At 41.8% G+C, this 26682-nt stretch overlaps 1 protein-coding gene across 1 annotated transcript in view; it reads right to left on the reverse strand.

The window, feature by feature from the left end:
* The window catches only part of ARHGAP31 (Rho GTPase activating protein 31), a 123362-nt gene that overhangs the window by 41648 nt on the left and 55032 nt on the right, over window positions 1-26682 (reverse strand). The window contains exons 2-5 of the mRNA XM_004480790.5: window positions 10614-10716; window positions 8435-8579; window positions 1534-1616; window positions 435-542 (exon numbers count right to left, since the gene is read on the reverse strand). Coding sequence (XP_004480847.2) covers window positions 435-542; window positions 1534-1616; window positions 8435-8579; window positions 10614-10716 — 439 coding nt within the window. The remainder of the gene's footprint in view (window positions 1-434; window positions 543-1533; window positions 1617-8434; window positions 8580-10613; window positions 10717-26682) is intronic.

Genomic DNA, 26682 nt, shown 5'->3' on the forward strand with positions numbered 1-26682 from the left:
TATTAATGGATATACAGGAATTGGTGTTTTTTTAGAGGATCTCCTTCCTCCCTCACCCAGTTGTTTAGGGAGCAGGTCATTTATGAAGCCATTTGAAGCAGCGGTTTCAAGTTATGGTCAGCTGAAACCTTCCCAAATCCAAAAGGAGCCAATAAGCCCCAAAGACAAGAGAGGTCTTTTCAAGAAATTGTAACCTAGGACCCATAACTTATAGTCATACTCCAGTTGTGGCCAGAAAATGCATTTGGAACTCAGAGATCCAGGCTAGCAGGTGAACAGCTTAGGCTGTGAAAATCACCTCTCGTCATACATCCTACAAATGACCGCTTAGCTACAGGCTTGCTTTCACCGGGCTCCCGTGGTGAAGCGCCCAGTCTTCGTTTCGATCCGTGGCCTGCCCCTGCAGCAGTGAGGAGATGAGGGTGAGGCCTTACCTGAGGAGGTTTGGCGCCCACACCAGGGCCAGGTTCCTGGCATGCATGTTGGTCTTGCTGCTGAAGGAGGCGATGTGGGCCAGGTGTCGAATCAGGTATTCCAAGGTCCTGTAATGTTTCAGTTTTGTTTTTGTTTTTTTAACAAAGTAATAAATGTCAGTGCCTGTGTGAAGCCTGAGACCTGGAGATAATTTCTAAGTGTCGATTTAAGAAACTCTCCAAATATTCCTAGCCCATGAATTCTTTTGAGGACTATCAGGAAGATATCAAGATGCTCTCGACGAAAATGATTTTTTTTTTTTTTTGGCCCCCTGGCACAATGGCCCAGGCTGGGGAAGGAGGACGGCCTTGATGTTAGAAGTCATCTGAGGCCCTGGCGGACCAGCCAGAGACAGGATCAGGGAATTACAGGACTCAGGGCCTGAGGGGCCATAGAGGCCAACTCTCCCTCCTTCCACCAGGGGCGGAAGTGCCTCCATGCAGTCTGGAACAGGCTCTCATCTGAGCTCATTCCTGAATGCTTCCAGCTGCAGGGAACTTGGTACTTCCTAAGGGAGTGCATTTCATTGGTGAACAATAGCTATTATTGCTAGCAAGTTCTTTCTTATATCACACTAAAATCTTCCTCCTTGTGTCAGATGGGCAGATGTAGGGAATACTGGGAAAGGTAGTAAAATTAGGGGTAAAATTATGAGAATGAAAGGATGGGGATGATAGAAGGGAAGGCACTGAAATTGCAGGGAGCAAAATCAGGCAACCAAACACTCGAGCTCAAGAACTACAGTCAAACCCTGTTTAAAAGCTACCCCGATGTCCACAGATTTTGTTCTGCTACAGATCTGGGTAAGAGCCAAGCACTGTAGGATGGTAGGTATGATTGGAATGAGACCGCCTGGGGGACTATGGGGGGTGCCCTGCAAGTGATTTGGAGATGGGCTCCCCCTTCCCACCGACGTGCCTGGTCAGGCACTAACCTACTCCAATAGCAAACCGCCCCGGGAAGGCCACTGCCAGTGGATTTGCTCCTTTTATGCCAGCCTGCGTCTTCAGTAGGACATTACACTAAGAGCGGCAAATTGATTTGACCCAAGATTCTTACCTATAATGGGATGGAGGGAGCTCCCGGATAACATTTTGGATTCGGGCCAATTGGTCGTCTTCTGGGCAATGGGACACTGCCTCCTGTGGAGAAGAGCATGAAGAAGCCCAGTGAGCGCTTGAGCGGGTGGACGCCCATTGCAGATGCTGTTATAATTTAGGGCCCGGGGGCTCCAGCCTCGCAGCCGGGCCTAGAGATCACCCTTACAAGAGGCATGCTTTTCTGTTACAAACACAAGCAACAGGATGTCTGGGGGTTCGGGATGTGTCTGATCATGTGTGCACACGTGGATGTGTGGACTGCCCTGATCTCATGCACTCTCAGATGGCTGCTTGGTATCTGGGAAAGAATGTGTAGAATCTTGGGTGTGTCTTGCACAGCAAGGAGAGTCACAGAGACACACTCAGAGAGATGAAGTGACAGAGCGAGGGACAGGGTGGCCAGAGATGCTAGGGTGGCACCACGTTTACTCAGCTAGCCATTCCCCACCTCGCCTGGGACTCCCCGCGACCTTCTGTCTGTCATAGGTGCCAGGAAGCAGGAAAACGTGCCTTCTCAACAGGGATAACGGCTTTGTCCCTGAGACCCGGTGACCTTGCCCGGACTCGCCCTCTGGTTATTTTCTGTGTTGATATTTTGCTCCTGTTGGCCCAGGGCCCTCAAGGAGAGGCAGGCACAGCAGTGAAGGCTGCAGGATCACAGACCCGCCCACTCCCATTTCCCACCTGCCCGGAGTTTCTGCACAATGTAGGCATCCCTGGGCAGATCCCCCAAACCCAGCCCTGTGCCCCTGGCCTGAAAACCTGTCTCACTTTGGCCCATGTGCTCCCTCCCAGTGCAGTGTGTCAGGGCTCATGAACTGCTAGGCTCAGAGTGAGTGTGTCTCTAAGCTCAATGTCACCTGTAATCACATCTTTATTTTTTATATTTTACATGTATTAAAAATGCTCCAGCTCTATGAATTTTTGCATATGTGTACACCCATGTAACCCACCCAGGCCAAGATATACTCCCCCAGAGATGGCTCCCTCTTCTGTCTGCTCATTATTTGTGCTCATTGTTTTCCTTTATTTATTTATTTATTTTTGGCTTGTTGCCTGTTTTTTCTTTAGGAGGCACCAAGAATCGAATCCAGGACCTCCCATGTGGGAGTCAGGCACTCAACTTCTTGGACCATATTTATACCCTGCTCATTTGTTTTTGTTCATTGTTTGCTGGTTGTCTTGCTCATTGTTTTTGATCATTGTCTACTTGTTGTTTTTACTCAGTGTCTGCTTATTGTCTGCTCATTGTTTGTCTTCCTTAGGAGGCAACAGGAACTGAACCCAGTATCTCCTATGTGGCATATGGAAGGCGAGCACTCAACTGCTTCAGCCACAGCTGCTCTCACCTCAAGACATACTTTTTTTTTTGAAGGTGCCAGGGCTGGGGATTGAACACAGGACCTCGTATGTAGGAAGCCTGCACTTAACCACTGAGCTATATCCACTCCCACAGTATACTTTTAAGAGGCCTCTTGAACTCACTCCAATCCTTATGATCTTAAACTCACAGGCATATACAACTTACACAGTCTTGTATTTCCTCCCAGTACTGGAAATTTGTTTTACATTTGGACATAATGAAATAAATCATAAAATCTATTCTTTAATCTGGTAAATACTGTCCTCTCCAATACAACCAAAAATAAGATCCTAGCTGTGGTAACAGTTTCCTCTCTTCAGTCTTCGGCGTCATTTACTTGCTGAGGTAAATGCTAAAGTTCAAGCTCTCACTAATGGGAATGTTCAGGCACAGAAAAGTAGAAGGAATTACCTTTACTGGGTGCCTTCTGTTTGCCAGGCTCTATTTTAGGAGAATGTGCTGTCCTTTTTCTGCTATAACAGAGGAAAGCTCCCAGACACTGCCCAATCCTCCTCACTGTCTACTTTTTTCCATAGCACTCACAGCCATTCTTTATACTATCTAACGCACTTACTGATTGGGTTGATTATTCACTGTCCACCTCCCTTGCTGGAATGTGAGCTCAATATGTACAGGGATTTCATGAGTCCCCAGTGCCTTGCACTGTGCCTGGCACACAGTAGGGATGATTCCTTGCTAATGAAAGACGATTCCCCATTTCCCTGTATGGGACATCACTCCAGGACTTCATCCACCAAGTTCTTTCGTTTTTTTACCTTTTTAATTTAATTGAAGTAAAACATATATTCAGGGACCCACCATTTTTAAAGGCCATCAGAAATCTTTAAATGGAAAACTTTAGGTTTGGTTTCCTAGCGGGGGTGACAGGCTGCGGGGGGGCCTGTGGGGCCGGGAGCATCCTGGTCACGGGCGCTGGATCTCCTGGGGGATTTGCAAGCCTGACAACAGCCCCACGAGGAGCAAGGTCTCTGCTGCAAGCAGCGCTGCTTGTGAGGCAGGTGGGACGCAGGGGCAGGGGCAAGATGGGGTGGGAGCAAGCACCCCAACACCTCTTCTCTCTTCCCCGGGGCTGAAGCTCCAGGGGGGGAAGCGGCTGCGGAAGGCAGTGTGGACCCCCCCTCATTCTATCCTGGAAAGAGAGAGAGCGGGGAAGACTCTACCTCTCCCTCCAAGGATTTGTTTTTTGTGTTTTTTTTTAATGTGTCTGAGGAATAAAGATGTGGGTCAATTTAGCAGCCCTCCTGGAAAGTTTCTTTAATATTTGAGGAAGCTGATAGTCATCTTTGTTCTCTGAACCATGGGGTAGGCGCACCCTCTAATGCCCACAGGTCCCACTAACACTGACATCGATTCCTTTATTCACAGCCTCTTGCTATTCCACCCCTAATCCTATTGAGAAGATCCCTAGATCCTCACTTTTCTCCTTGAGGAGCCAGTCAGGGTGAACTTATTTTTAGCTTTATTTTACGTTCCTCCATCTGAATGGCAGAACCCACAGGTTAGGTTACATGAAATAGTACATGAAATGAGTTTATCATATAGTTAACACTCAATAAATGCAGCTCTTGTCATTAATAATATTATTCCACTACTATTTTTCTAATTCTATTATTAATACTACTTCATCGAGATATTTTTCTACTTTAGATATGCACGTGGGTTTAAATGAATCATTGTAAGAATATGTGACAAAGTAACAGCTATTTCCATGTTGCTGAAGATAGCTTGCTTATATTGTTATAATTCGTTACTATGTTTAAAAAGAAATCTATTAAATGATAAAATGTTCAACATAGTTAATTTTACTAGGTCCTAACTATATAGAAATCAACTGTTGTAACAAAACATTCCTATTTTATTTTTTAGCATCAGTAAACTATGTTTAAAAGCAATGTCAGATTGCTTTCAAATTTGAAGACAAGTTGACAAAATGTTGCCTTGGTGTTTTTCTGTAGTCATGGGAAAACAGAATGATTAGCAATGTGAAGGAACAGGCAGGGTTAGAGATAAATGTGGATTTCATTTTGAGCCTATCAGCAGACCTAACAAGAAACTATATTTCTAAAGTTTCTAGACAAGAATTTCTATGTTCCCCAATGAATGAGATATTAGGTCAAAAAAATTAGGTTCAGTTTATTAACACAATGATATTCTTATTCTATAGTTTTCTGAAGTGATGCTATTCGGGATACAAAGTTATACTGATAAGAGAATTGCAACTATGTAGAAAACACACAATAAAGTATTAGGCATAAATTAAAACAATAAGATATTATTTTTAATTTATTCAGATTGGCAAATTTTTAACAAACTGAAGATATCTAGTGCTGGTGAGGCTGTGGGAAAAGAGCCCTCTTGTCTTTCTGGAGGACAGCTTGCGAATATGTAACAAAATTTTAAATATGAACTCTACTCAGCAAATCCATTTCTATGATTTTCCCTAAGGAGCTAATCAGGCAAATGTGTTAAGAAATATGTACCAAAAAATTTATATTATGATGTTTATAAAAGCAAAAATTATTGGGAAACAAAAAACCTGAATGTCCATTAGTAGGGGACTGGTTTCAGAAATCATGGAACATATGAGAGAATATTCTATAAATGAAAGTATATACCTATATTTTTTAACATGGAAAGATGTTCACATTGTTGAATTTTCAAAAACATTCCAAAATAATAGAGTTAAATTGGGGAGAGAGATTGATTGAGAGGGACAGAGAGAGCTGAAATTATGTTTCCCAAATGTTAATAACAGATATCACTAGAGCATGTGATTTCAGGTGATATCTCCTTCGTGCTTTCCTGCGTTGCTTTAATTTTTACCATAACATTTTATTTTGACTTGGGAAAACAAAACACGAAAAACACTATGCACAGAATAAAAAACTGGGAAGTGGATGTGGCTCAAGAGATTGGGCTCCTGCCTACCACACAGAAGGTTTGTGGTTCAGTTCCCAGTGCCTCCTAAAGAACACAGAGAGCTGGCATGGTGGGCAGGCATGGTAAACTGACACAAGAAGATGATGCAACAAGAGATACAAGAAGAAAAACATAATGAGAGACACAACAAAGCAGGGAGGAGAGGTTCCTGGTGCTCCTAAAGAAGACTAGCAAGACAGCCAGCTGATGCAACAGGCAGGCATGCTGAGCTGATACAACAAGATGACAAAATGAGACACAAGAAGAAAGGACAATGAGAGACACAAAGCTGCAGGGAATGGAGGAGGTTCAGGTTATTGGGCACCTCCCTCTTCCATCAGAGGTCCTAGGTTCAGTTCCTGGTGCTTCCAAAAAAAAAAACAAGACAGACAGACGCAGCAAGTGCAAACACTGAGGGGGTGGGGAGAAATAAATAAATAAAAATAAAATCATAAAAATAAAAGACTGAAGGAAATACCCACAAAATGTTAGCTGCAGTTGACTTTGGTCATTAATGGGAGAGACCACAGGTTCCTTTCTACTTTCCTCCATTTTTCAAGTTATCTTTTTTTTTTTTTAAAGATTTATTTATTTTTTTAATTTCTCTCCCCTTCCCCTCCACCCCGGTTTTCTGTTCTCTGTGTCTATTTGCTGCGTCTTCTTTATCCGCCTCTGTTGTTGTCAGCGGCACATGAATCTGTATTTCTTTTTGTTGCGTCATCCTGTTGTGTCAGTTCTCCGTGTGTGCGGCACCATTCCTGAGCAGGCTGCACTTTCTTTCACGCCGGACAGCTCTCCTTACAGGGCGCACTCCGTGCAGGTGGGGCTCCCCTACGCGGGAACACCCCTGTGTGGCAGGGCACTCCTTGCGCGCATCAGCACTGTGCATGGGCCAGCTCCACACGGGTCAAGGAGGCCCAGGGTTTGAATCGTGGACCTCCCATGTGGTAGACGGATGCCCTAACCACTGGGCCAAGTCCACTGCCCAAGTTTTCTTTTATGAGTACGGATTGCTTTTAAAATGGGGAAATTCTCATATGTGGTGATGGTGATTACAATCTGGCAAAATATGAAGCCCATATTCTTTCCTCATGACCCTGAAAAGAGGCTCTGTGGTTTGATGGGCAAGAGCTATCCTGATTTTTGACTCAGTCATCCAGACTGGAGGCTCGTTTGCCTTCTGCCTTACAGCTCAAGAGGAGGGCTCTCCTTACCACCCAAGACTCCACATCCGCTGGTACATGTTGGCTGCTCTAGGGATCAACATTTATGCCCACATTTTTTTCAGTGCTTTGGTCTAGTTTTTTTTTCATTAAGGAAAGTAATGTATTTTCAGTGAATAAAATTTTGAAAGTTAAAGAAGCAAGAAAAACCAAGTATAATCCCATCATTTAAGTAAATGCTAGTCTTTTTTAACATCTTTCATTTTAATCCTTAAAATGTAAGTGCGTATCTGTGGGTTTTTTTTTTCAATTATTATTATGAATGCTTCCCTCTACCATTATATCTTAATATATTTTAATGTCCCAAGCCTAATTTTAAAAAAGTAGCATTCACTTAATCCTGTGTCATTTCAAATATGCTCAAAATAGTATTATTATAGGAGCTATGAAGAGTCTCTCCCTTGGTTAGAACTGAGAGCTGGTCATTACCAATAACTGCAGTCCCTTCATTTCCAGCACCACCACCCGCCTGCTCACGTCACTCCAACCAACAGTCCTTTGACCTCACTGGGATGAATAATCCATTGATCAGCTTTTTCACTGTTAATCACCTGACTTGTGCCCTCATTTCCTTGCTTTTCCAGACTGAATTCCACAGTCAGTTATTTCAATCACTCTCTTGCATACACTCTCATCTCCCTCATCCCTCTTTTGCTAGATGAACCTAACTCTCCACCTACTCCCGTAAGCCTTTATGTGATTCTCTTTTCTGCTTTTCCTGTGGGTTCCCCATCTCTTGACAATACAGCTGCTATTTAGGTGTTTCACTCCTGCCCATCCATCCTCCCCACCCACCCAACTCACTGGCCTATCCTGCATTCCTTCGTGTCTGCTTTTCCTAGGTTTTTTTCTCATCTCAGCTTTGTAACCTCTCGTCTTTTCTTTGCTTCCTCTCCCTTCTCTACCACCCACCTCCTTCCCCCCCCCCTCCAAAGAAACACAGACAGAATAGCCTGATAAAAATAAACTAGCAGTGTGTAGAACATCTGGGATCAGGTTCCTGTCCTGCCTTGCTGTGTGACTTTGGACCAGTCACTTTATGTCTCTGGTTCTCGGTTTTCTCCCCAAACAATAAGACACCTGAGTTAAGTAAACATAGAGAAAATGTAACTCGGCTCTTAAAATAAAGATGATTCTGACAATTCAAGAAAGAAAAAATTTAGCAAACAGTCGAACTACCTGACTCTCCTCACCACACCATCCTACTCCCATCACCATGCTAGGATAATGTCAACCATCTGGTGAGTATTATTATTATTATTTTAGTGCTGAAATTCTTGTCGGCCCGCCCACGCATCCCACCCAGTAACCATAGTGGAAATCCAAACACTCACCGTGAATTTCTCATAGAGCTCATAAGTCAGGAGGGGGTTGGGCAGCTCCCTAAAGTAGAGCTTGCAGAGCGAGCCCACACAGTGGATGTCCTGGAGGTACACTTCCCTTGTCAGATCTGGACATTGATCTGAGCCAAACTCCTGCCTGAAACAACACAGACGGAGACATAACAATCCCAGGGAACATGTGTTCCATGTCAGCAGCTGCTTGTCTACTTTGGGGTAAAAAGACCCTAAACTGCTTATCTGACTATGTTTTTGACCTTGAGTCAAAAAGACCTTCTGCTCCAGGAACCGGCTTCTACTTCAGGTCTGGACCTTCCCTGCAAAAGGTGCAGTGATTAGAAAATGAGACAGTGCTCATTTTCAAATGGATTCCCCATGTGGTAGGTCTGTAGTCTCCGTTATGAACGGTGGGGAAATCTGAGAACAGTTTGCCGAACAAAGCTACTGAAATTTCAGTTTTTCCAAAATATTGTTCTAAATGAACTTTCCTTTCTTAGAGATCAAGACCAGGGTGACCAGTCAGACCTATCGTTCATCTCCCCATATTCATGTCAGCAAACTTGTCTTATCTGGAGACTCAAACCCCAAGTTTGATAGTGGCTTCCGCAAGATGGATAGCTTATACACACCTTCCTAAACAATCTTTAGTGTGGTGTCTGGGAATCTTATCAGATTCCAAGTCTGGTGTGACCTACCTAATTAGAAAGCACGTCTTAACAAGGTCAGAGGAGTACACGACCTTAAATAATAGAAACTTACAAGTTAAAGATCTATTTAAGAAATGTCACCCTTGAGATTTAACATAGAAGTTAAGCCTTTTGAGAGTATTCACTTGGTTAGCCAAGTTGTTACAAAGTCAACAGGACTTTTAAAGCCAGTCTTTTCAAAACAGCTGGCTGCCCATTCTGTAGTTTGTTTCCGCCTCTTTAAAAAATAATAGGGACATCCCTGATGCTGTCAGAAGCTGAAAGGAACTGAGTGGGGCCTTGAAAAGAGAACCTGATAAATTCATATGCATATGTTTTTTTAAGAGGGCAGAATAAGAACAATTGATTTATTTAGCCAAAATTTTCCCTTGTCAAGGCTAAGGTCAGTCCCTTAACTAAAAAATAATTGGCCAACACCCAAGATGCCTTCCACAATACCAATTATGGTGTAGTATATTTCAGGAATAAGAGTAAACCATTAACAAGTATGTGCTGTTGAAACTCTTTAAAATTGGGAAAATTACTGAAACACATAGCTTCATTAAAATCTATGGCAGCAGTAAACTATATAGATATACTTTACTATATATATAGTATATATATAGCAACTGATATTCGGAGGTAGGGTGGGGATGAAAACCAAATAGGAGGGAGAAGACAAAAATGGAATTACCTGCCCAATCTATTACATTTTACAGATTAACCTTTTATAACAAGAATGATTTTTTTAAAATCCACAATTATTACTGAAGAACACATAATAAATATGTATAAATAACACATTAAAATATGTTAGTTTTGGTGTTAAAGAACAATGTGCAAAATACAAAATTCTATTGTTTTAGTCATAGAAAAATCATACAATAATGCATACCTATATATGTGTTCTTTTTATCATGGATATTATTCTCCTAATTCAGCATGATTTTTTTCAAATGTTTAGGATAAATCCATAAAATTGGATAGGATAGGAAATAGTTCACCTATCAATAATTTATAAAATAGTTTCTATTAGAGAAATGCATCCAAATCATGACGACGTCTGATGTCTCAATCAGATGAAATAGCAAATGTTGAGTGTGTGACAACAGAAAAACCCACGTCAATCTTCAAATTCTGAATACTGTGTAACAGGGACCTAATCTTACTGAGTTTCAGCAAGTGACTGGTAATAAATCAAGTTTCCTAACTTGTAATTAAATCATTTGAATTAAATCAAATCCACTTAAGAAGGCATATAGGGTGCAAGACAAAGAAAGAGATTTAAAGCCCTCAGGAGCTTTTGTTGAAAAGAATTCCATCAGACTGGAGAACTTCCTGATTAGATTAAGAGTCTGGCATCTGAAAAAAACAGCATCTGACCTTCAGCGATGCCACCTCTGCCTCAGTCCCTTCAGGTTTGTTACTGTGGACACCTGGGACAGAGCACTGGGGTAGAGGATCACGGGAGCGTTCTTTTAGCTTACCTTAGCCGCTGTATGTTTGAGGTGACTCCCGAAAGCCGATATATTCCATCCACAATGCCATGAGTCTCTATGAATTCTGCACAACTCTTTAGAACATATGGAACTATATAAAGGAAAAGAAAAAAAAAAAAAACAGTAAAGTATCAGATGCAACTCTGGCTGTCCTTTAGAGATACACTTTTTAAATTTTTTTTACTTTTAGGAGATACCACAGAATGAACCCAGGACCTTATACAAGGAAAGCAGGTACTCAGCCACTGAGCTACACATCTCCTTCACGATGACATACTTTCAAAAATCCAGGTAACTTCAAAGAGAAAAGATATAGAATACAAATGAGTTTCAAATGTAAACAAACTTGTCAGTGGTAAATGACGCTCCTTTTGGATTTAAAAAAAACCCCAAATTATGAAGTTTTGTTAAAGTTTTCCAAACATGCTTTTTTAAGAGCTTGTTTTTTTTTTTAAAGAATTTGAAAAATACGCAAAAAACTTAGATTTTGAGATGGGGGTGACCTTGGAAATTCCACAACTCAATCTTCTCATTTTATTGGTTCTTGCCTGGGAACTTGTTAAAAATGCACATGATCAGGCCCCAATCTAGACCTACTGAAACAGAAACGCTGGGATCAGACCCAGCAATCTGTTTAAGCAAGCCCACCAGTTGGCTGTGATGCACAGTCAAGTTGGAGAACTACTGCCTTATTCTCCACAGCAACTGAGGCACAGGTAAATTTACCTGATTTGCACAAGCTTAGTAATTAATACATGGGTACATGGGACAATGCTTATGATATGGTCCGATAAAAGAGAAACAAGCCACAAAATTGAATATATATTATGAATTCAGATATGTTAAAAAAAAAATTACAGACAAAAAATGCCTGGAAGAAAATGTCAGAATATAAAAGTGATTGCCTCTGGCTGACAAAGTAATAGGCAAATTTTGTTCTGTTTCTTTATATTTCGCTGTACATTATAAAATTTCCACAATTAACATGTTTCCTTTTTTAACTAACAACAACAACACATTTACACCTGCATCAAATGACTGAAAGGAAAGAAAAAGAAAGAATGAGAAAGATAGATTAATGACATAGACTTTAAGTGAAAGATTGGAATGAAACCTGGGTGACCTGGCTTGAAATTTACTTCTCTTTCCCCTCCACTTTCACAGTAGCCAGGACTGTTCTCTTACAATAATAAACAGATCCCCCAGGTTGTGTCCATACAGGAGTAAACCACTACTCAAAAAGAAGGAGGCCCACACCCTGCCAAATGGGTCAAAGCAGTCACTAATTTAATGGACCACTTTAAAGGGGCCAGCATGGCCTCTTGATTTCCTGCTACTCTAGAGGTTCAAGGCTTGGAGTGGGCTGAAAGTGCAAGTCTAGTTGCACTGTTCTCTCCTCAGGGCTGACTTGCTCCATGGTTTAATTGTAAGACCCTAGGCTTGCTGGGTGGTACTGAGACACCAGCAAGTCACATACCACTTTGGCCCCTGGGAACAAATCAACTGGGGTCCTTCCTGTCAGAGCCTTGTGAACGGTGGTTTGGGATGGAACAACCCAAGCCTCAGGAATTGAGGTGTTCAGTGGCTCCCTGGCAGCCTGGAGGTGGTATGGGACCTCTATGAACTTGAGATAGTAGCCCTGTGCTCATTCCCAGAAAACACGCCCAATCAACGAGCACCCTAGATTAGATTAAAGCCAATCCACTAATAATGCTTAACACACGTGATCATGCCTACATGCAGGTGCAAGCCTAGTCTAGAAGAGTACAGACTCAAATTCTACCTGAATTCTGTACAACACTGTCTAAATACCCCCACACCCTTTCAACTGTGATCTATAATTTTAGGTACTCAATAAAGTTGGTCACACTTGGAGAATTCCACCCATCTCTAAAAGGCTATACATCCCAAGAGTCATTCTCCTCCACATCACATCCACATTTTGCCCTCATACTCCATGATTGGACTCTGGGAGAATCTTTTCCGTTATCCTAGGTGGGAAGAGAGCAGGACGTGGAGTGGGACTGGGAAATGTGGAGGCCAGAGACCACAGAGGTAAAACCACTTCCTATCAGTGAGGACAACCTAGGAGCAGGGTGTGGCAGAGGAGGGGCCTCGAGCAATTGGGCAGGGGTCCCTGGTCTCCGCCTGGGTTCAACCAGAACAGTTAAGCTTTGATCTGTTTTATAAAATAGGATGGACATCTTGGTAAGATTTTTGTCTCCCACTCCCATTCCTTAATTAAAAAAAAAAAAAGTTTGTTTTAAAATTATATTCTTTTAAAAATTACTGAGTGCATGCAGAATTTTTAAAATAAGGTTTGTTGCAAAAGTGTGGAAATGAAGAGTTGAGGGCAACACATTATAGTGTGCATAACTAACACTGCTGATTTATAAATGTGCGTGATTGTGGCTGAAAGGGGTGGTCTGTGGGTGTAAATGTCAATTGAAAGGAAGCTAGAGAATAACCTAGGGACTGTATAATAGTGATTTCAGTGGTGGATGAAGATTGTGGTTAATAGTATAAACATAAAAATGCTCTTCTTTTACAAAGTGTTAAGAATCTGGTGATACGTGGGAAAATTACAACTAATGTAACTTATGCATGATAGTTAATAGTAATATGGTAGTATTTTTACAGCAATGGCAAAGAAGATATGTCAGTACTAAGGGACAACAATCGAGGAGTATATGGGGTATGGGATTTTTCCTTTTGGAGCAATGAAAATGTTCTAAAATTGACTGAGATGATGACAGCACAACTCTGTGATGAAACCGAGAGCCACTGAGGGTACTCTCTCAATGGACTGTACAAAGTATGGGACTGTATAACACAGTGAATCTTAACAGAACAAATATAAGAACATTCTCTCATGAACTATAACAAACTAATACAGAGTGTTAATAATTGGTTTGGCTGGGGGAAAAGTACACCAACTGTAAGATATAGGCTGTAGTTAGTAGCAATATTTTGACAATGCTCTTTCATAGTTCGTAACAAATATTTCACAACAATGCCAGGTGTTAGTAGTAGGGTGATGTATGGGAGCCTTGTATGATGATACGCATGTTTGTTTTGTAAGTTCACAACTTTTACTATACACTTATTGTTTATGCATGTTCATGTGTGAATGATATATGTCAATAAAATTTTATTATTTTAAAAAATCACTGAGCACCACAGTATTGACTTTTCTCCACCATACTAAGCTGTTATCCTGTAACCCGCCACTGGTCTACAGTTGAGACACCAAACTGCCAAAATATGCCAGGATTCTGTTTCTCAGTTTCCATGGATAAAATGAGGATAACAGTGATGTTTACGTCATAGCTAGGACTGAAATGATTAATCCCTGTAAACAGACTCTGACACATAATAAGCATACCAAATGACAATTTTTATTTCTATTTACAGCTTATCCATGATGTAAGTTTATAATTCCTTGATGCAATCTGGGTGAAAATGGAGGTTGCCTCTCCCATCCATTGAGCGCTTGGGATAGAGTTGATCAACATCTTACCAGTCAAAACTCATCTGTACTCCCCATAATGACATTTGTGCTTAAATGGTTTCTATTTTAAAATAATTTTGCTCCTCTGGTGCCTCTTTGTGCATTTAGGTCTCCCTTTGTGGCAGAACAGCAGTAGGAGCCAACAGTGTGTGAACTGCAGGTCAGCAGTTCTGGAGCTGCAATTGGCCCTCGGCGTTCCTCACCTTGAGTCTGTGCTGCGAGTATCCACAAGGGGGATTCAAAGACAAAAGCCTCAGACTCCAGGGTCTGCCTACTTGAGGCACTGCAAGGTCACCAACCTGTCTCAGTCCGTTCTCAACGGGGGACCTCCCAGTACCGCAGCTCTCAGCAGCGGCACTTCAGGTTGTTTGTTTTAAAGGTGGGGCAAACATTCCCGGATGGAGCTCTGCATTGAGTTTACTCTGGCTTTGGTACAGAGGCCCTAGAACCTCTCATGCACAGCTCTGTTTAAACAGGAGGCAACATTAAAACAGCCTAAGGGAAGAGGCCATGGTCCCATCCGGGAGGAGGGTTAGCTTTCCAGAGTTCCCATCTTGGGTGGGTTGGAAGGGGTAGGAATTGCCTCCAGTCCTCAGTGTAATGGTCGCGCTCTAGACACCAGAGCAGTGGTTCTCAGCTTTTGCTCTCAGACCAGGAGCGGCGGCAGCCGCACATCCTCAGGGTCATTCTGAGGCATGCTCAAGTTGAAGAACCACCAGTCTAGACCAAAGCTTTCAAGCGCATACAAAACCCCTGGGGATCTTGTGAACATGCGGATTCCAATTCAGTTGGAGGTAGGGGGTTGAGAATTTGCATTTCAACAAATTCCTAGGAGATGCTGATATGCTGTCTGTAGCCCACACTTAAGTATCAGGAATCTAAAGATGATCCTGGAAAGCAGTGATGCAGTGACCGCTAAGGTAATTGTTTAGACTGTATCTCCAGGGTCCAATCAGATTTGAGGCCTCTAGAATTCTGGACAGGGTAGAAACTCGATACAAAATAGCTGAGTAGTCGCAGGTGAAAAGAAAGTTTCATTGTCAATGTGGGCATGGGAAAGAGTGATGTTGGAGGTAGGAGTCAGAGAACTAGTCCTGTGAGATTTATCCTAGGGCCAATGGACTTTCTGTTTCCTCCTACAAGGGTATACACTGTTGCTGATTACACTATAATGTTATAAAATTTCTTTGAATTGTTTTACCGATGGTTTTCTAATTTCATTTTTTTTTCCATTCCTGGATGAGCCATCTTAAATTAAATAGGCACAAAAAATCTGGGCACACAATAAATCTTGAGGTTTCTGATTGAAAAGATCTTTGTTTCTGATTTATGCTTTATAGCTTACAAAACATTTTAAAATCCCTTTCCTCATTTAACCTAACTTGGTACAACTAAAGGACATTTTGCACTTATAAATAGAGTGGGACACTTCTTCCCTCAATTCCAAGTTCCAATTTCTCTTGAAGGGTTTAGTGTAGAAAAGCCCAGCAGCCAAATAATTTCCCTGAGTTCTCTCAAAAGGAATATCCACTAAGCTGTCCCAGTACCCTGTGTGACTGGAATCTGATCAGATTTGGAGACAGAGATTGGAACAAGCCCAGTTTTATCTGGCCAGTTACATGGTCCCAGCAAGCACATTCTTTCATACTGCAAACTGCATTTGTGCTCTAGTCAAATAAGGAATCCTCCCTCCCCAGTTTGGACTTTGTTAAGGTCTTGTTTTGGTCAGATTCCATCCCCTCTCTGGGACCTGAATCCTGAACTTCAAAGTCTAGTGGTATTCCATACAGTGAAATACAATTAAACAATAAAAATAAATGAGCTATTGATAATCAATATGGGTGAAACTCAAATGCACTGTTTTCAGAAGTCAGGCCATAGAGTACATACTGTATGAGTTAATGCAAACTAATCTACAGTGACATAGAGCAGGGAAGGGGCAGGAGGAAGGGAATGCAAAGGGGCCTGCGGAAACTTTTGGGTGATGGACATGTTTACCACCATGGCTGGGATAATGGAAAGGACCAGGAGCTCTGGTGGGAGAATGCATGGGGACAAAACCCTGAGAGAATCTCCTGCTGTGCATATGGGAGAGAGGATTTTAAGCAGTTTTGCTGTGCTATGAATGAATACCTCTTGGCATTTCTCCTAGAGATGCAGGAAAGATTTAAATTACTTTTCCGTTTTTCTTGGTTGACAGCACAGAATTTCCTAGGCGTTTTCACCTAAGAATCAAATAATGCTGCTTGTGAACATTCATGTACAAGTTTTTATGTGGACATATGTTTTCAATTCTCTTGGGTAGGTATATAACTAGGAGCAGACTTGCTAGGTCATATGGTGACTCTATGTTTAATTTTTGCAGAACTGCCAAACTGTTTTCCAAAGCAACTGCACCATTTTACATTCCCAGCAGCATTGTATAAAGATTCCAACTTCTCCATATCCTTGTCAACACTTGTTATCGTCTGTCTTTTTTCACTATAGCCATCCTAGCAGATGTGAAGTACTATCTCATTGTGGTGCTGACTTTCTCTAATGACTAATGAGGTTGAATATATTTTAATGTGCTTACTGGCCATTGTTTATCTTTTTCAGAGAAATATCTCTTTGGATTCTTTGCCCTTTTTAAAATTGGGCTATTTGTCTTGTTATTGTTGAATAGTAAGAGCTTTAATACTAGACCCTTATCAAATATGTGATTTACAAATATATTCTCCCATGCTGTGGTCTTTTTTATTCTTTTTAAAAATTCTTTTCACATTTTATTTGGAGATACTCAAAATTAGTAGAAAGCCTAATCACACAGTTATCATGACTACCTGCTTGCTAATTTTGTTTAACTCATCTTGCTGCCTCCTCACCAGTCTGAGTTGCTAGGCAAATATAAACAAACAAAAATAGCTTCCAAAGTTGCCCATTTTGGTACCTCTTGCACATTCTGCAAGAAGACTACGTAAGTATCTTCACTTTTAACCTGTTTTCATTTGCCATGATGCCACATAATTTGGTGGCTCCCTAATGCAGTCATGTACAGAAGATTTTAAAAATTACAATTGTTTAAAAATTTATAATCGGAGGGTTGGCAGCCACCGCTGCCCTCTCCACTGCACGGTCTAGAGAAAATGGTGGGTCGGAAAAGCAGCCTCGCCACCAGTGTATGTGGGGCCCTCTCCATGGGGAACTGTGTTTACTCCAACCACAAGAAACGGAGCGACCCCAGTTTCAAAAACAGGCTGCGAGAGCCAAGAAAGAAACAGAAACTTGCCAAGCAGAGAGCCGGGCTTTCCAAGTTACCCGATCTGAAAGGTGCCGAGGCAGTTCAAAAATACTGCCGTGAAGACATACAGCTCTGTAAAGGAATTAGTAACCCAAGGTGAATAGGAGAAGGTCATAAAGCATTTGACAAATGCCACTGCCCTGTATGAACAGGGCAGCTGTGATTGCAAGTTTGACACTGAACTCTTCCACAATCAGTGTTCCAAGGTGCTTCTAACTTAGCTCCCATGGGTTACCTTTTAATTCCTTCATAGTGTCCTTTGAAGCACAAAAGTTTTTTTAAATTTTGATGAAGATAAATTCATCTATTATCCCCTTTGCTACTCAGGCGTTTTGTGTCCAAAGAGTTTGTTATTTCTGATTTATATTGTCCACATCTATTCGTTCCTCATTATTCACTTGTGCATAAAGTATTACTACTATGATACTTACACACATACTACTGTTTTTATTAAAAGTTATAGATCTGAACCTAAAAATCCAATATTGTCTCTTGGGAAATTAGAGCATTATCTGGCTCAAAACATTTGTGGACCCACCCTTCGGGAACTGCTTTCAGAGCTTGTTAGCAGTTGTAGAAGTTTACCTCCACCAGAACTAGAGAGTAACTTTTTCCCAGAAAAGTGGAGGAATACCTCTCTTGTTTTCCCTACTGGGTTCAAAGCATTTCTTTTATTATTATTTCACTTTCAAATTCATTTCAGGGAGGATGGATTTTAGTTCTGTTTCCTCTGCAGTTCCTGCATAGAGGGAATATGTTTTATCTTTTGAAAACAGAGATTTGATTCTGTTACTCTCCTGCCTACAAACCTCCTATGGCTTCCCATTGCTAGTAGAATAAAATCCAATCTGTAGAGGAAAGCACACAAGACTTTCCATCTGGCCATTCTCTACTCTGCTAGTCTCAGCTGACCACTGAGCTCTCTCTCCCTCCTACCCACATCCAAGCATGATATGTTCTAGCCACACAGGCAACATGCCATTTCCCAAATATACTCTATGCCTTCATGTTTCCTGGTTTTGCAAAAGTTGTTCTCCTGCTTGAGCCCTTGGCTTCTCCTCTACTGAGAAACTTCCTCCTACTTAGCTTTCAGGATTCAGCTAAAGCCCTAACTTCCCCCAAAAAAGTCCTCCTCAGGCAAAGCTAGGTTCTCCTTCCTCCATGTTCTCCTCTTCCCTCTGCCCGCTCCCTGTGTGGCACTCTCTAACTGTCTAAATTCAATTCAGCTAAAAATGAAAACTACACTGATAGAGCATTTTACAATTCTCAGATTGGCAAAGAGGAAAAAGTTTGATAATACTCTGAATTGGCAAGGCAGTGGGGAACTAGGCATTCTTACCCATTACTAGTGGCAGGTGAGATTGTGCAACCTCTAAAGAGCAATGTGACAATATCAAAATGCATACACTTTGACCCAGCAGTCCCTCTTCCATGAATTTATCCTACAGATACCCTTGCACATGTGATGAGTGACATATGTACACAGTTATCCATTGCAGCAATTTCTGTAATCATACAAGATTGTCCATCAATAGGAAGTTGCTTACATAAATATTAGACCGTTCATATAATGAAAGACAACATATTTATTAAAATAATGAGGAAACTTTTCTGTACTGCTATAGAGTGGTCTCTAAGATATATTGCTAAGCAAAAAGAGCAAGGGGCAGACCAGCATAATCCTACCATCTGTTTTAAAACAATAGAGAGAATAAAATAGATATGCATATTTGTTTGTGTATGCATAGAACGTCCATGGAAGGATACACAATAAAATGATAACTTCTGTTGCCTACAGGAAAAGGAACTGGAGGGCTGGGGATAGGACTATGAGTAAGAGGGAGACTTCTTACTGGATATCCTTTCGTACTTAAGAATTTTGAACTATAAGGATATATTATCTTTTCCAAAAAATATTTATTGCAGGCCTACTCTCTGTCCAGCACTAGGTGATTGGTGTTGACTATTTTCCTGTCATCTCTGTTACTGAGCTGTGAGCTTCTTGAAGGCAATGAGGTTAGGCTAAATGTCTTAATCATTTAGCAAATATGAAAGCTGATTCACAGAGAGGCTAGATAAGTAGCTTAACATCACACAGCTAGCAAGCGTCAGAGCTGGGATCCAAAGCCAGGTTTGTCTGACTTCAGAGCCCATCCTTTTCCTTGAGGCCACAAATGATGAAAAATAGAAAATGCCCCAAGCTACATCTACCCTGACTCAAGCCCTCCCTATCAAGAGGGCAGGTCCTCTAGAGTCATGGCCACTATGGAGGTGCAATTTGAGGAGAACTTTCCTTTCCCTTGACTGCTGAAATACCAAATTCTACCAGTGCAGGCCTCTCCTTCTTAAAGTGCTCTAGAGCCTCTTCTCCTGCATCTTTAGATTAGTTGACTTGATAATCTAGAGTGGTGGTTTCCAAAACAAGGATCATCAGAATCATGGGAGAGCTTCTTAAAATATTTTCTGAGGCCCATACTGGAGATTCTGATTCACTAGGTCAGGTGTGGGGCCCAGGAATTTCTATTTTTAAAAGGCTCACTTTTGCCCTATTATGAACTAAATATATTGTGTAGGGAAGCGGACCTAGCCCAGCGGTTAGGGCGTCCATCTACCACATGAGAGGTCCGAGGTTCAAACCCCAGGCTTCCTTGACCCATGTGGAGCTGGCCCATGTGCAGTGCTGATGCGCACAAGGAGTGCTGTGCCACGCAAGGGTGTCCCCCGCGTAGGGGAGCCCCACCCGCAAGGAGTACACCCCGTAAGGAGAGCCGCCCAGCGCGAAACAAAGTGCAGTCTGCCCAGGAATGGCACTGCCCACACAGAGAGTTGACACAAGATGATGCAATAAGAAAAAACACAGATTCCCGTGCCACTGACAACAACAGAGCGGACAAAGAAGATGACGCAGCAAATAGACACAGAGAACAGACAACTGGGGTGGGGGGGAAGGAGAGAGAAATAAATAAATAAATAATTTAAAAAATAATATCAAGAAAAAAAAATCACATTATGCTAAGTGAAAGAAACCAGACACAAAATACTACATATGATTCCATTTATATAAAATGTAAATATAAATCAATTTATAAAGACAAAATTAGATTAGTGGTTATGAAGGGTTGGGAAAGGATAGAGGGACTGAGAAGTGACTGCTAAGGGGTGTGGAGTTGTTTTTGGAGTAATGAAATTTTTCTTAAGTTGTTTGTGGTGATGAATGAACAACATTGTGAATATACTAAAAGTCACTGATTATATACTTTGGTAGATTGTATGGTATGTGAATATATCTCAATAAAACTGCTTTAAAAAATATGTCCATGCAAAAACGTGTACACATATGTTCCTAGCAGCATTACTCAGAAGAATCAAAAAGTGGAAACAACCCAAATGTCCATCAACATAGGAACAGATGAACAAAATGTTGTATATATCCATTGAAATATAATGGAATATCATCCAGCCATAAAAAGGTATGAAGTATGATCCATGGATGAACCTTGAGAATATTATGCTAAGTGAAAGTCAGTCACAAAGGACCACAGATTGCATGATTTCATTTATGTGCACTGTCCAGAATCGGCAAATGTATAGAGCCAGAAAGCAGATTGGTGGCCGCCTTGGGCTGGGAGTGGTGGTAATGGGGGTAACTACTAATGGTACAGTGTTTCTCTTTGGAGTGATGAAAATGAAATAGTCTAAAGTTAGATTATGACAATGGTTACACAACTCTGTAAATATACTTAGAATCACTGAATTGTGCTTTTTAAATAGATGAATTCTATGGAATATAAATTATGTGTCAAGAAAAAAAATTTTTTTTAAAGAAAAAGGCTCGCTTGATTTGTCTAATGCCTAGCCAGATGAGGCTGTGAGTGAGAGGGCGCCCCGGGACCACCTGGAGGGGCCAGAGAGGCTTCACAACGGCAGGGTCCCCAGGGGGGCCTGCAAGTGTTACCCGAAGCCGACCCTGGGGCCAACCCTGGCAGCCTTCACCTCCATTCGCTTCTCTCCTCACTGTGAAATGAAGACTCAGGGACCCTTATCTTACTCTTTCTTAGAGCCAGAGCTCCAAAGGAGCCCAGAGGAGCCCAGTCACAGGGATGGATCTTCTGGCTGTGTGTTTTTGGAGAAATGCTGGTCAACTTGTCTCTACAAGTTTTACCAATAGGAAGAGAGACTATATGAACGTCCCCCACACTCATCTGGGGTCCGAAGCTGATACAGCAATCATCGTCCGAATTCAGCCGAGGACTGGCAAGAAATAAAAACTTCAAATTGTATGTAAGTGAACAAGAGGAATCCTAGGGGAAAAAAATCTGCCCTCCAGTTTTTCGTGGTAGAAAACAGAGAATTTTAGTTGCTCCATTCTTTGTTCTTTAAAATTCATGGTTAATATTTTTATTTTAAAATTCCTTTTAAAAGAGTTACAAAAGGAACATATGTTGATACAAAAATGAAAAAGATATAAACGTAAAGAGTAAAATGAACAGTCACCCCTATTTAATACACACTTCCCAATATAGTAAATGATAAAAAAGTGACACAAGCTGATATGTTGAGAGTAGTTACCTTTAACTGGTGAAAAATAAATAACTTCTGCTCTTCTGTCATATTAATTTTGCTTTTCTGAATTTCCTGTGGTGGGGATGTTGTAAAAGTAAATTTTTTAAAGAAAAAAGTAGGTTTTTGAAAAAACAAGTTTCACTGAAGAAACCAGAGGTATTTCTGCAACCAGTGGGGCAATGTCTGAATGTTTGTTGAAATCCTTTGAAATGACTCTGTGGAGGTAATTACCCTTTGTTAAACAGAAGTATTTGCCTAAGCTGCTGGTCTTGTTGGCTGGGACCAGCTCTGCAGCAGAGCAGAGGCTCCTGGTGGCGACTGCATCCTGGGGCCAGTTTCCCAAGACTCAGCGCCCAGGGGCACACCTGGAGTCCCTCCTCTCCTCCCCCCAGGCTCTCATGCCAGGTCAAGTCAGCTCTTTCTTCTAGAAGTGCCAGGTCCTCCCTCAGGTCCTCAGGTGAGGCCCTTACTCCGCTGTCAACGCATCCCCTCATTCCCAATGACAATTCTTTCATTCCAGCAAAGCAGATTTACTAAGAGCCTATCTACCTCAAGGGACAAAGAGTTGAACAAAACTTTTGTCCTTAAGGAGTTGAGAAGGGGAAACCATTATTGGGCACCTCGTAGGTGCCAATCCCCAAGCTATACACTTTATATCCATTATTGTTCCCAACTCGATCCTCACAACTCCCTCATGAGGGAGGTATTTATCCCTGTTTTATAAATGAGGAAACTAAAGCTCAGAAATTTAAGTACCTTGGCCAGTAGGAAAGCATCAAGCAAAATATGTTAAGGACCCTCAAGAGGCACAAAAAATGTGATGGTAATTCTTTTAAAAAGATTACATATGGTGGGGGAACTCAGGCAGGGCTTTTAGGTTTCGAACAAGAGGAAATTGCGTACATGTATAGAGAGCTGACTGCGGGGTGGGAGGTACATTAGGGAGTGTAGAGACAAGACCCTCACCCTCAGGGGCTTATGATGTAGTGAAATAAATGGATAAAGGATGGAAAATCAAGGTTATGAAATAGGAGTGCTGACACTGGTACATAGAGATAGATGATATGAGCTGAGATGATATAATATATGACATGATATGATACACTACATCATATAATATAATACAGTACATGCAGAGTGCTTGGTTAAGTACCTGGCATATAATAAACATTTAGTAAATGCCACCTACTTTCTGGTGGGGTGGGAGTAAAGAAGGGTAGAAACAATGTGGTAAATTCCAGGAATGCTGACTAGATCAGTCTGGTGGAAAAGAATGTTCACACAGGTTGGGAGAGTTTTTAATGACAGCCTAGGAAGACTGTATTTTATCTTGATCTCCACTGCCAAATAAATCTTTCTAAAACACCACTCTTATCACAAAGCTCTCCCACTCCAAAACATTCAATGGCTCCCCATTGCTTATAGAATAATATCCAATCCACGCAATTCTTAAACTAGATGTTCAGCTGCCTCATCAGGATTTACCCCAAAGTTCAGCAGAACAGGACTTCAAGAAAGAGGTAGGAGTAACCTAGGGGAAAAGACTTGCCACCAACATATCACTTTAAAAAGAAAACAAAAATCAGATATCTCTTTAGGGTTAGTGGTTAAGAACCTCTTACAATTTGTTAAAGATGGGGGTGGGGCAGGGATAAGAAGGCTCCCTCTTTTCTCACTGTTGCCTGAAATTTTTTAAGACAGGAAAATGACTTTCTGACTCCGAGATAAAGGCTGGTTGAGGGTGGGAAAGTATCTGGGACCACACATCATTACCCAGTTAGTGAGGAAGTAGAAACAGCCTATGAGGGACTCTCAGAGCCTATGGGTGAGTGTGTGTGTGTGTGTGTGTGTGTGTGTTTGTGTGTGTGGTGGGGGCAAGGCAGGGAAGTGGTTGTGGTGGTGAAGAGAGATAGTGTTGAGAAAAAGATTGGAGTGTAAAGAGTCTAGGCACATAGAAAAGAAACCTCCAAAAAGATCTCATGTGGCCTTGGGCTTAGAGCTGGCCCTGCTCACCTGGGCACAGAAGGTGTGTATACAGAAGGACTTCTGTCCCAATGCTAAGAAGGAAGGCTGCTATGCTTTGATAATTAATAAAGGCTCTTTGGTTCATGCTTCCTACTTTCTGACTCGGTACAGAAGCTTTGTTCTCAGGGGATTTGTAGAGGCAGACATCATTCACTCCATGGTACTGCCTATGGATGGTAGAAAAATCTTTCTGATATTCCCCATCATATCCCTAGGCCCAACTTGTAAGCATCACTTTTCTTTTCATAGTGAACAAATCATTAAATCCCCAATATAACTGCCTAAAGAATACAGTCAGTTTGACTGTAAGAAAGAAAGACCCTCCCTTTCTTCCTTTCTTGACCTGACCCTTGGAAAGTCACCTGGGTACAGATTATTAAACAGTAACAAATAAAGAAGATGACCACAAAGGCCTCCAAAGAGAGACCCAGAGAGAGAAAGGAATGAGCTGAGCAGGTTAATGAAAGATAAACCTGGAAATTAACCTGCTTCTTGAATTGTCTATGCTTCACTAATACCAGTTATCTTAAGAATGAGGACAGGGAAACGGACTTTGGCCCAGTGGTTGGGGCGTCCGTCTGCCACATGGGAGGTCCGCGGTTCAGGCCCCGGACCTCCTTGACCCGTGTGGAGCTGGCCCATGCGCAGTGCTGATGCGCGCAAGGAGTGTCGTGCCACACAGGGGTGTCCCCCGCGTGGGGGAGCCCCACGCACAAGGAGTGCACCCATAAGGAGAGCCGCCCAGCGCGAAGGAGGGAGCAGCCTGCCGAGGAATGGCGCCGCCCACACTTCCCTTGCCGCTGACGATAACAGTAACGGACAAAAGAAACAAGACGCAGCAAAAAGACACAGAAAACAGACAACCGGGGGAGGGGAGGGGAATTAAATAAATAAAAATAAATCTTAAAAAAAAAAAAAAAAAAAAGAATGAGGACAGTGCAAATTTTTTTCTCCTCCAAGTTTGTCTCAGACCACTATTTTTTTATTTTTATGCAAGCCAAGGAGATGGTCTTTGGGGATGGGAAGAAATGATAGTAATCAAATGCTCAAATACTATGTGGTGTCTCATGCTTAATGATCACTATTTCATTTAACGCTCACAACTCTGAAGTAGGCACCGCTATTCCATTTTACAGATGGAAGATTAAGATTGGGTGTGGTTGAACAACTTGTCCAAGATCAAACAACTGGTGGCAAAGCTGAACTGCAATTACAAATCTATATGAATCCAAAGTCCAGGCATCTTCCATTACACTTCATAAGAAAATGTCCATAGGCTGGGGAGGAGGAAGAACAGAAAGCAACAAAAAGCAGGTGTCATGTCTAAGAGCAGCTTGATGAAAAGTAAGGACTTAGACAAAGAGTAATGAAGCTCAGGTTCTAGTTCTGACCTCCAAATACACTTGAATCATGTTTTTCACTGTACTATTAGGGAATACTAACCTTTGCTCCTATGGGAAACACAGAGTTAGGTTCCTGTGAACTTCTGGTCACATTTTCATCAACAAATCAATACAGCCCTGTTTTATGTGTATTTCTTTTAAAACACTTTATTTAATATCTATATTGATTCATTAACACCAAACTCATGGCCAACAGCATTTCAACTCATGCTTGAACGAAGCTTATCTAATACACCTATTTTCTTTGTATGTTATATCCAAGCCTTTTTGTGCTTAGAAACACTAGACAGCACTTCTGCACTACACTTGAGGGCCATTTTAAACAGTGAAATCACCAACAAAAAACACAAAAAATGAGAAAAGCATGGTACAAAATACAACATAAAAAAAAACCCACTTATTTATAGCATGAGAGCTGGAACAAAAAGTCAGAACACTGCCTTATTCCACCTCAGCTAGAAATGTGCATGTTGGGGGACTCAAAATTTTTGCCCTCTGTGCAAATGACCATGAAAATGCCACTGTTGCTAGATTTCCTCTAGGTTCTTGTCTATGTTACATAAAATAATTTAAGAACATGCCAGTTTAGTTAGGCAGTAGTTTATTAAGGAAATGAGAGAAGAGATTAGAAATGGGAGAAAATAGGGAAACCGACTTTGGCCCAGTGGTTAGGGCGTCGGTCTACCACATGGGAGGTCCGCGGTTCAAGCCCCGGGCCTTCTTGACCCATGTGGAGCTGGCCCATGTGCAGTGCTGATGCGTGCAAGGAGTGCCATGCCACATAGGGTGTCCCCCGCGTAGGGGAGCCCCACGCGCAAGGAGTGCACCCATAGGGAGAGCCGCCCAGCGCGAAGGAGGGAGCAGCCTGCCGAGGAATGGCGCCGCCCACACTTCCCGCTGACGACAACAGAAGCGGACAAAGAAACAAGACGCAGCAAAAAGACACAGAAAAAAACAGACAACCGGGGGAGGGGAGGGGAGTTAAATAAATAAAAAAAATAAATCTTTAGAAATGGGAGAAAATAACAGATTATAGGCCCCCGGTATACTGGTACACTGGTCTAGGCAGAGAGGGAGAAAAAAGGGCCAATTTAACTTGCATTTGCTTTTTAAACTATTAATTATTCCTCCCACTTGCTAATGTTTGGGGGAGAGGGTGCAAATTGTTTGCTGATTTGATTGATTATCCCACCCATCAATTTCCCTCTCCCCTCCCCTCATAGGGGGCAATGATAAGTCCCCTCGAGGATATCCAGGACTTTTCCTTGATTCCAG

Source organism: Dasypus novemcinctus, chromosome 4, assembly GCF_030445035.2.
Source record: "Dasypus novemcinctus isolate mDasNov1 chromosome 4, mDasNov1.1.hap2, whole genome shotgun sequence".
Taxonomy (NCBI): domain Eukaryota; kingdom Metazoa; phylum Chordata; class Mammalia; order Cingulata; family Dasypodidae; genus Dasypus; species Dasypus novemcinctus.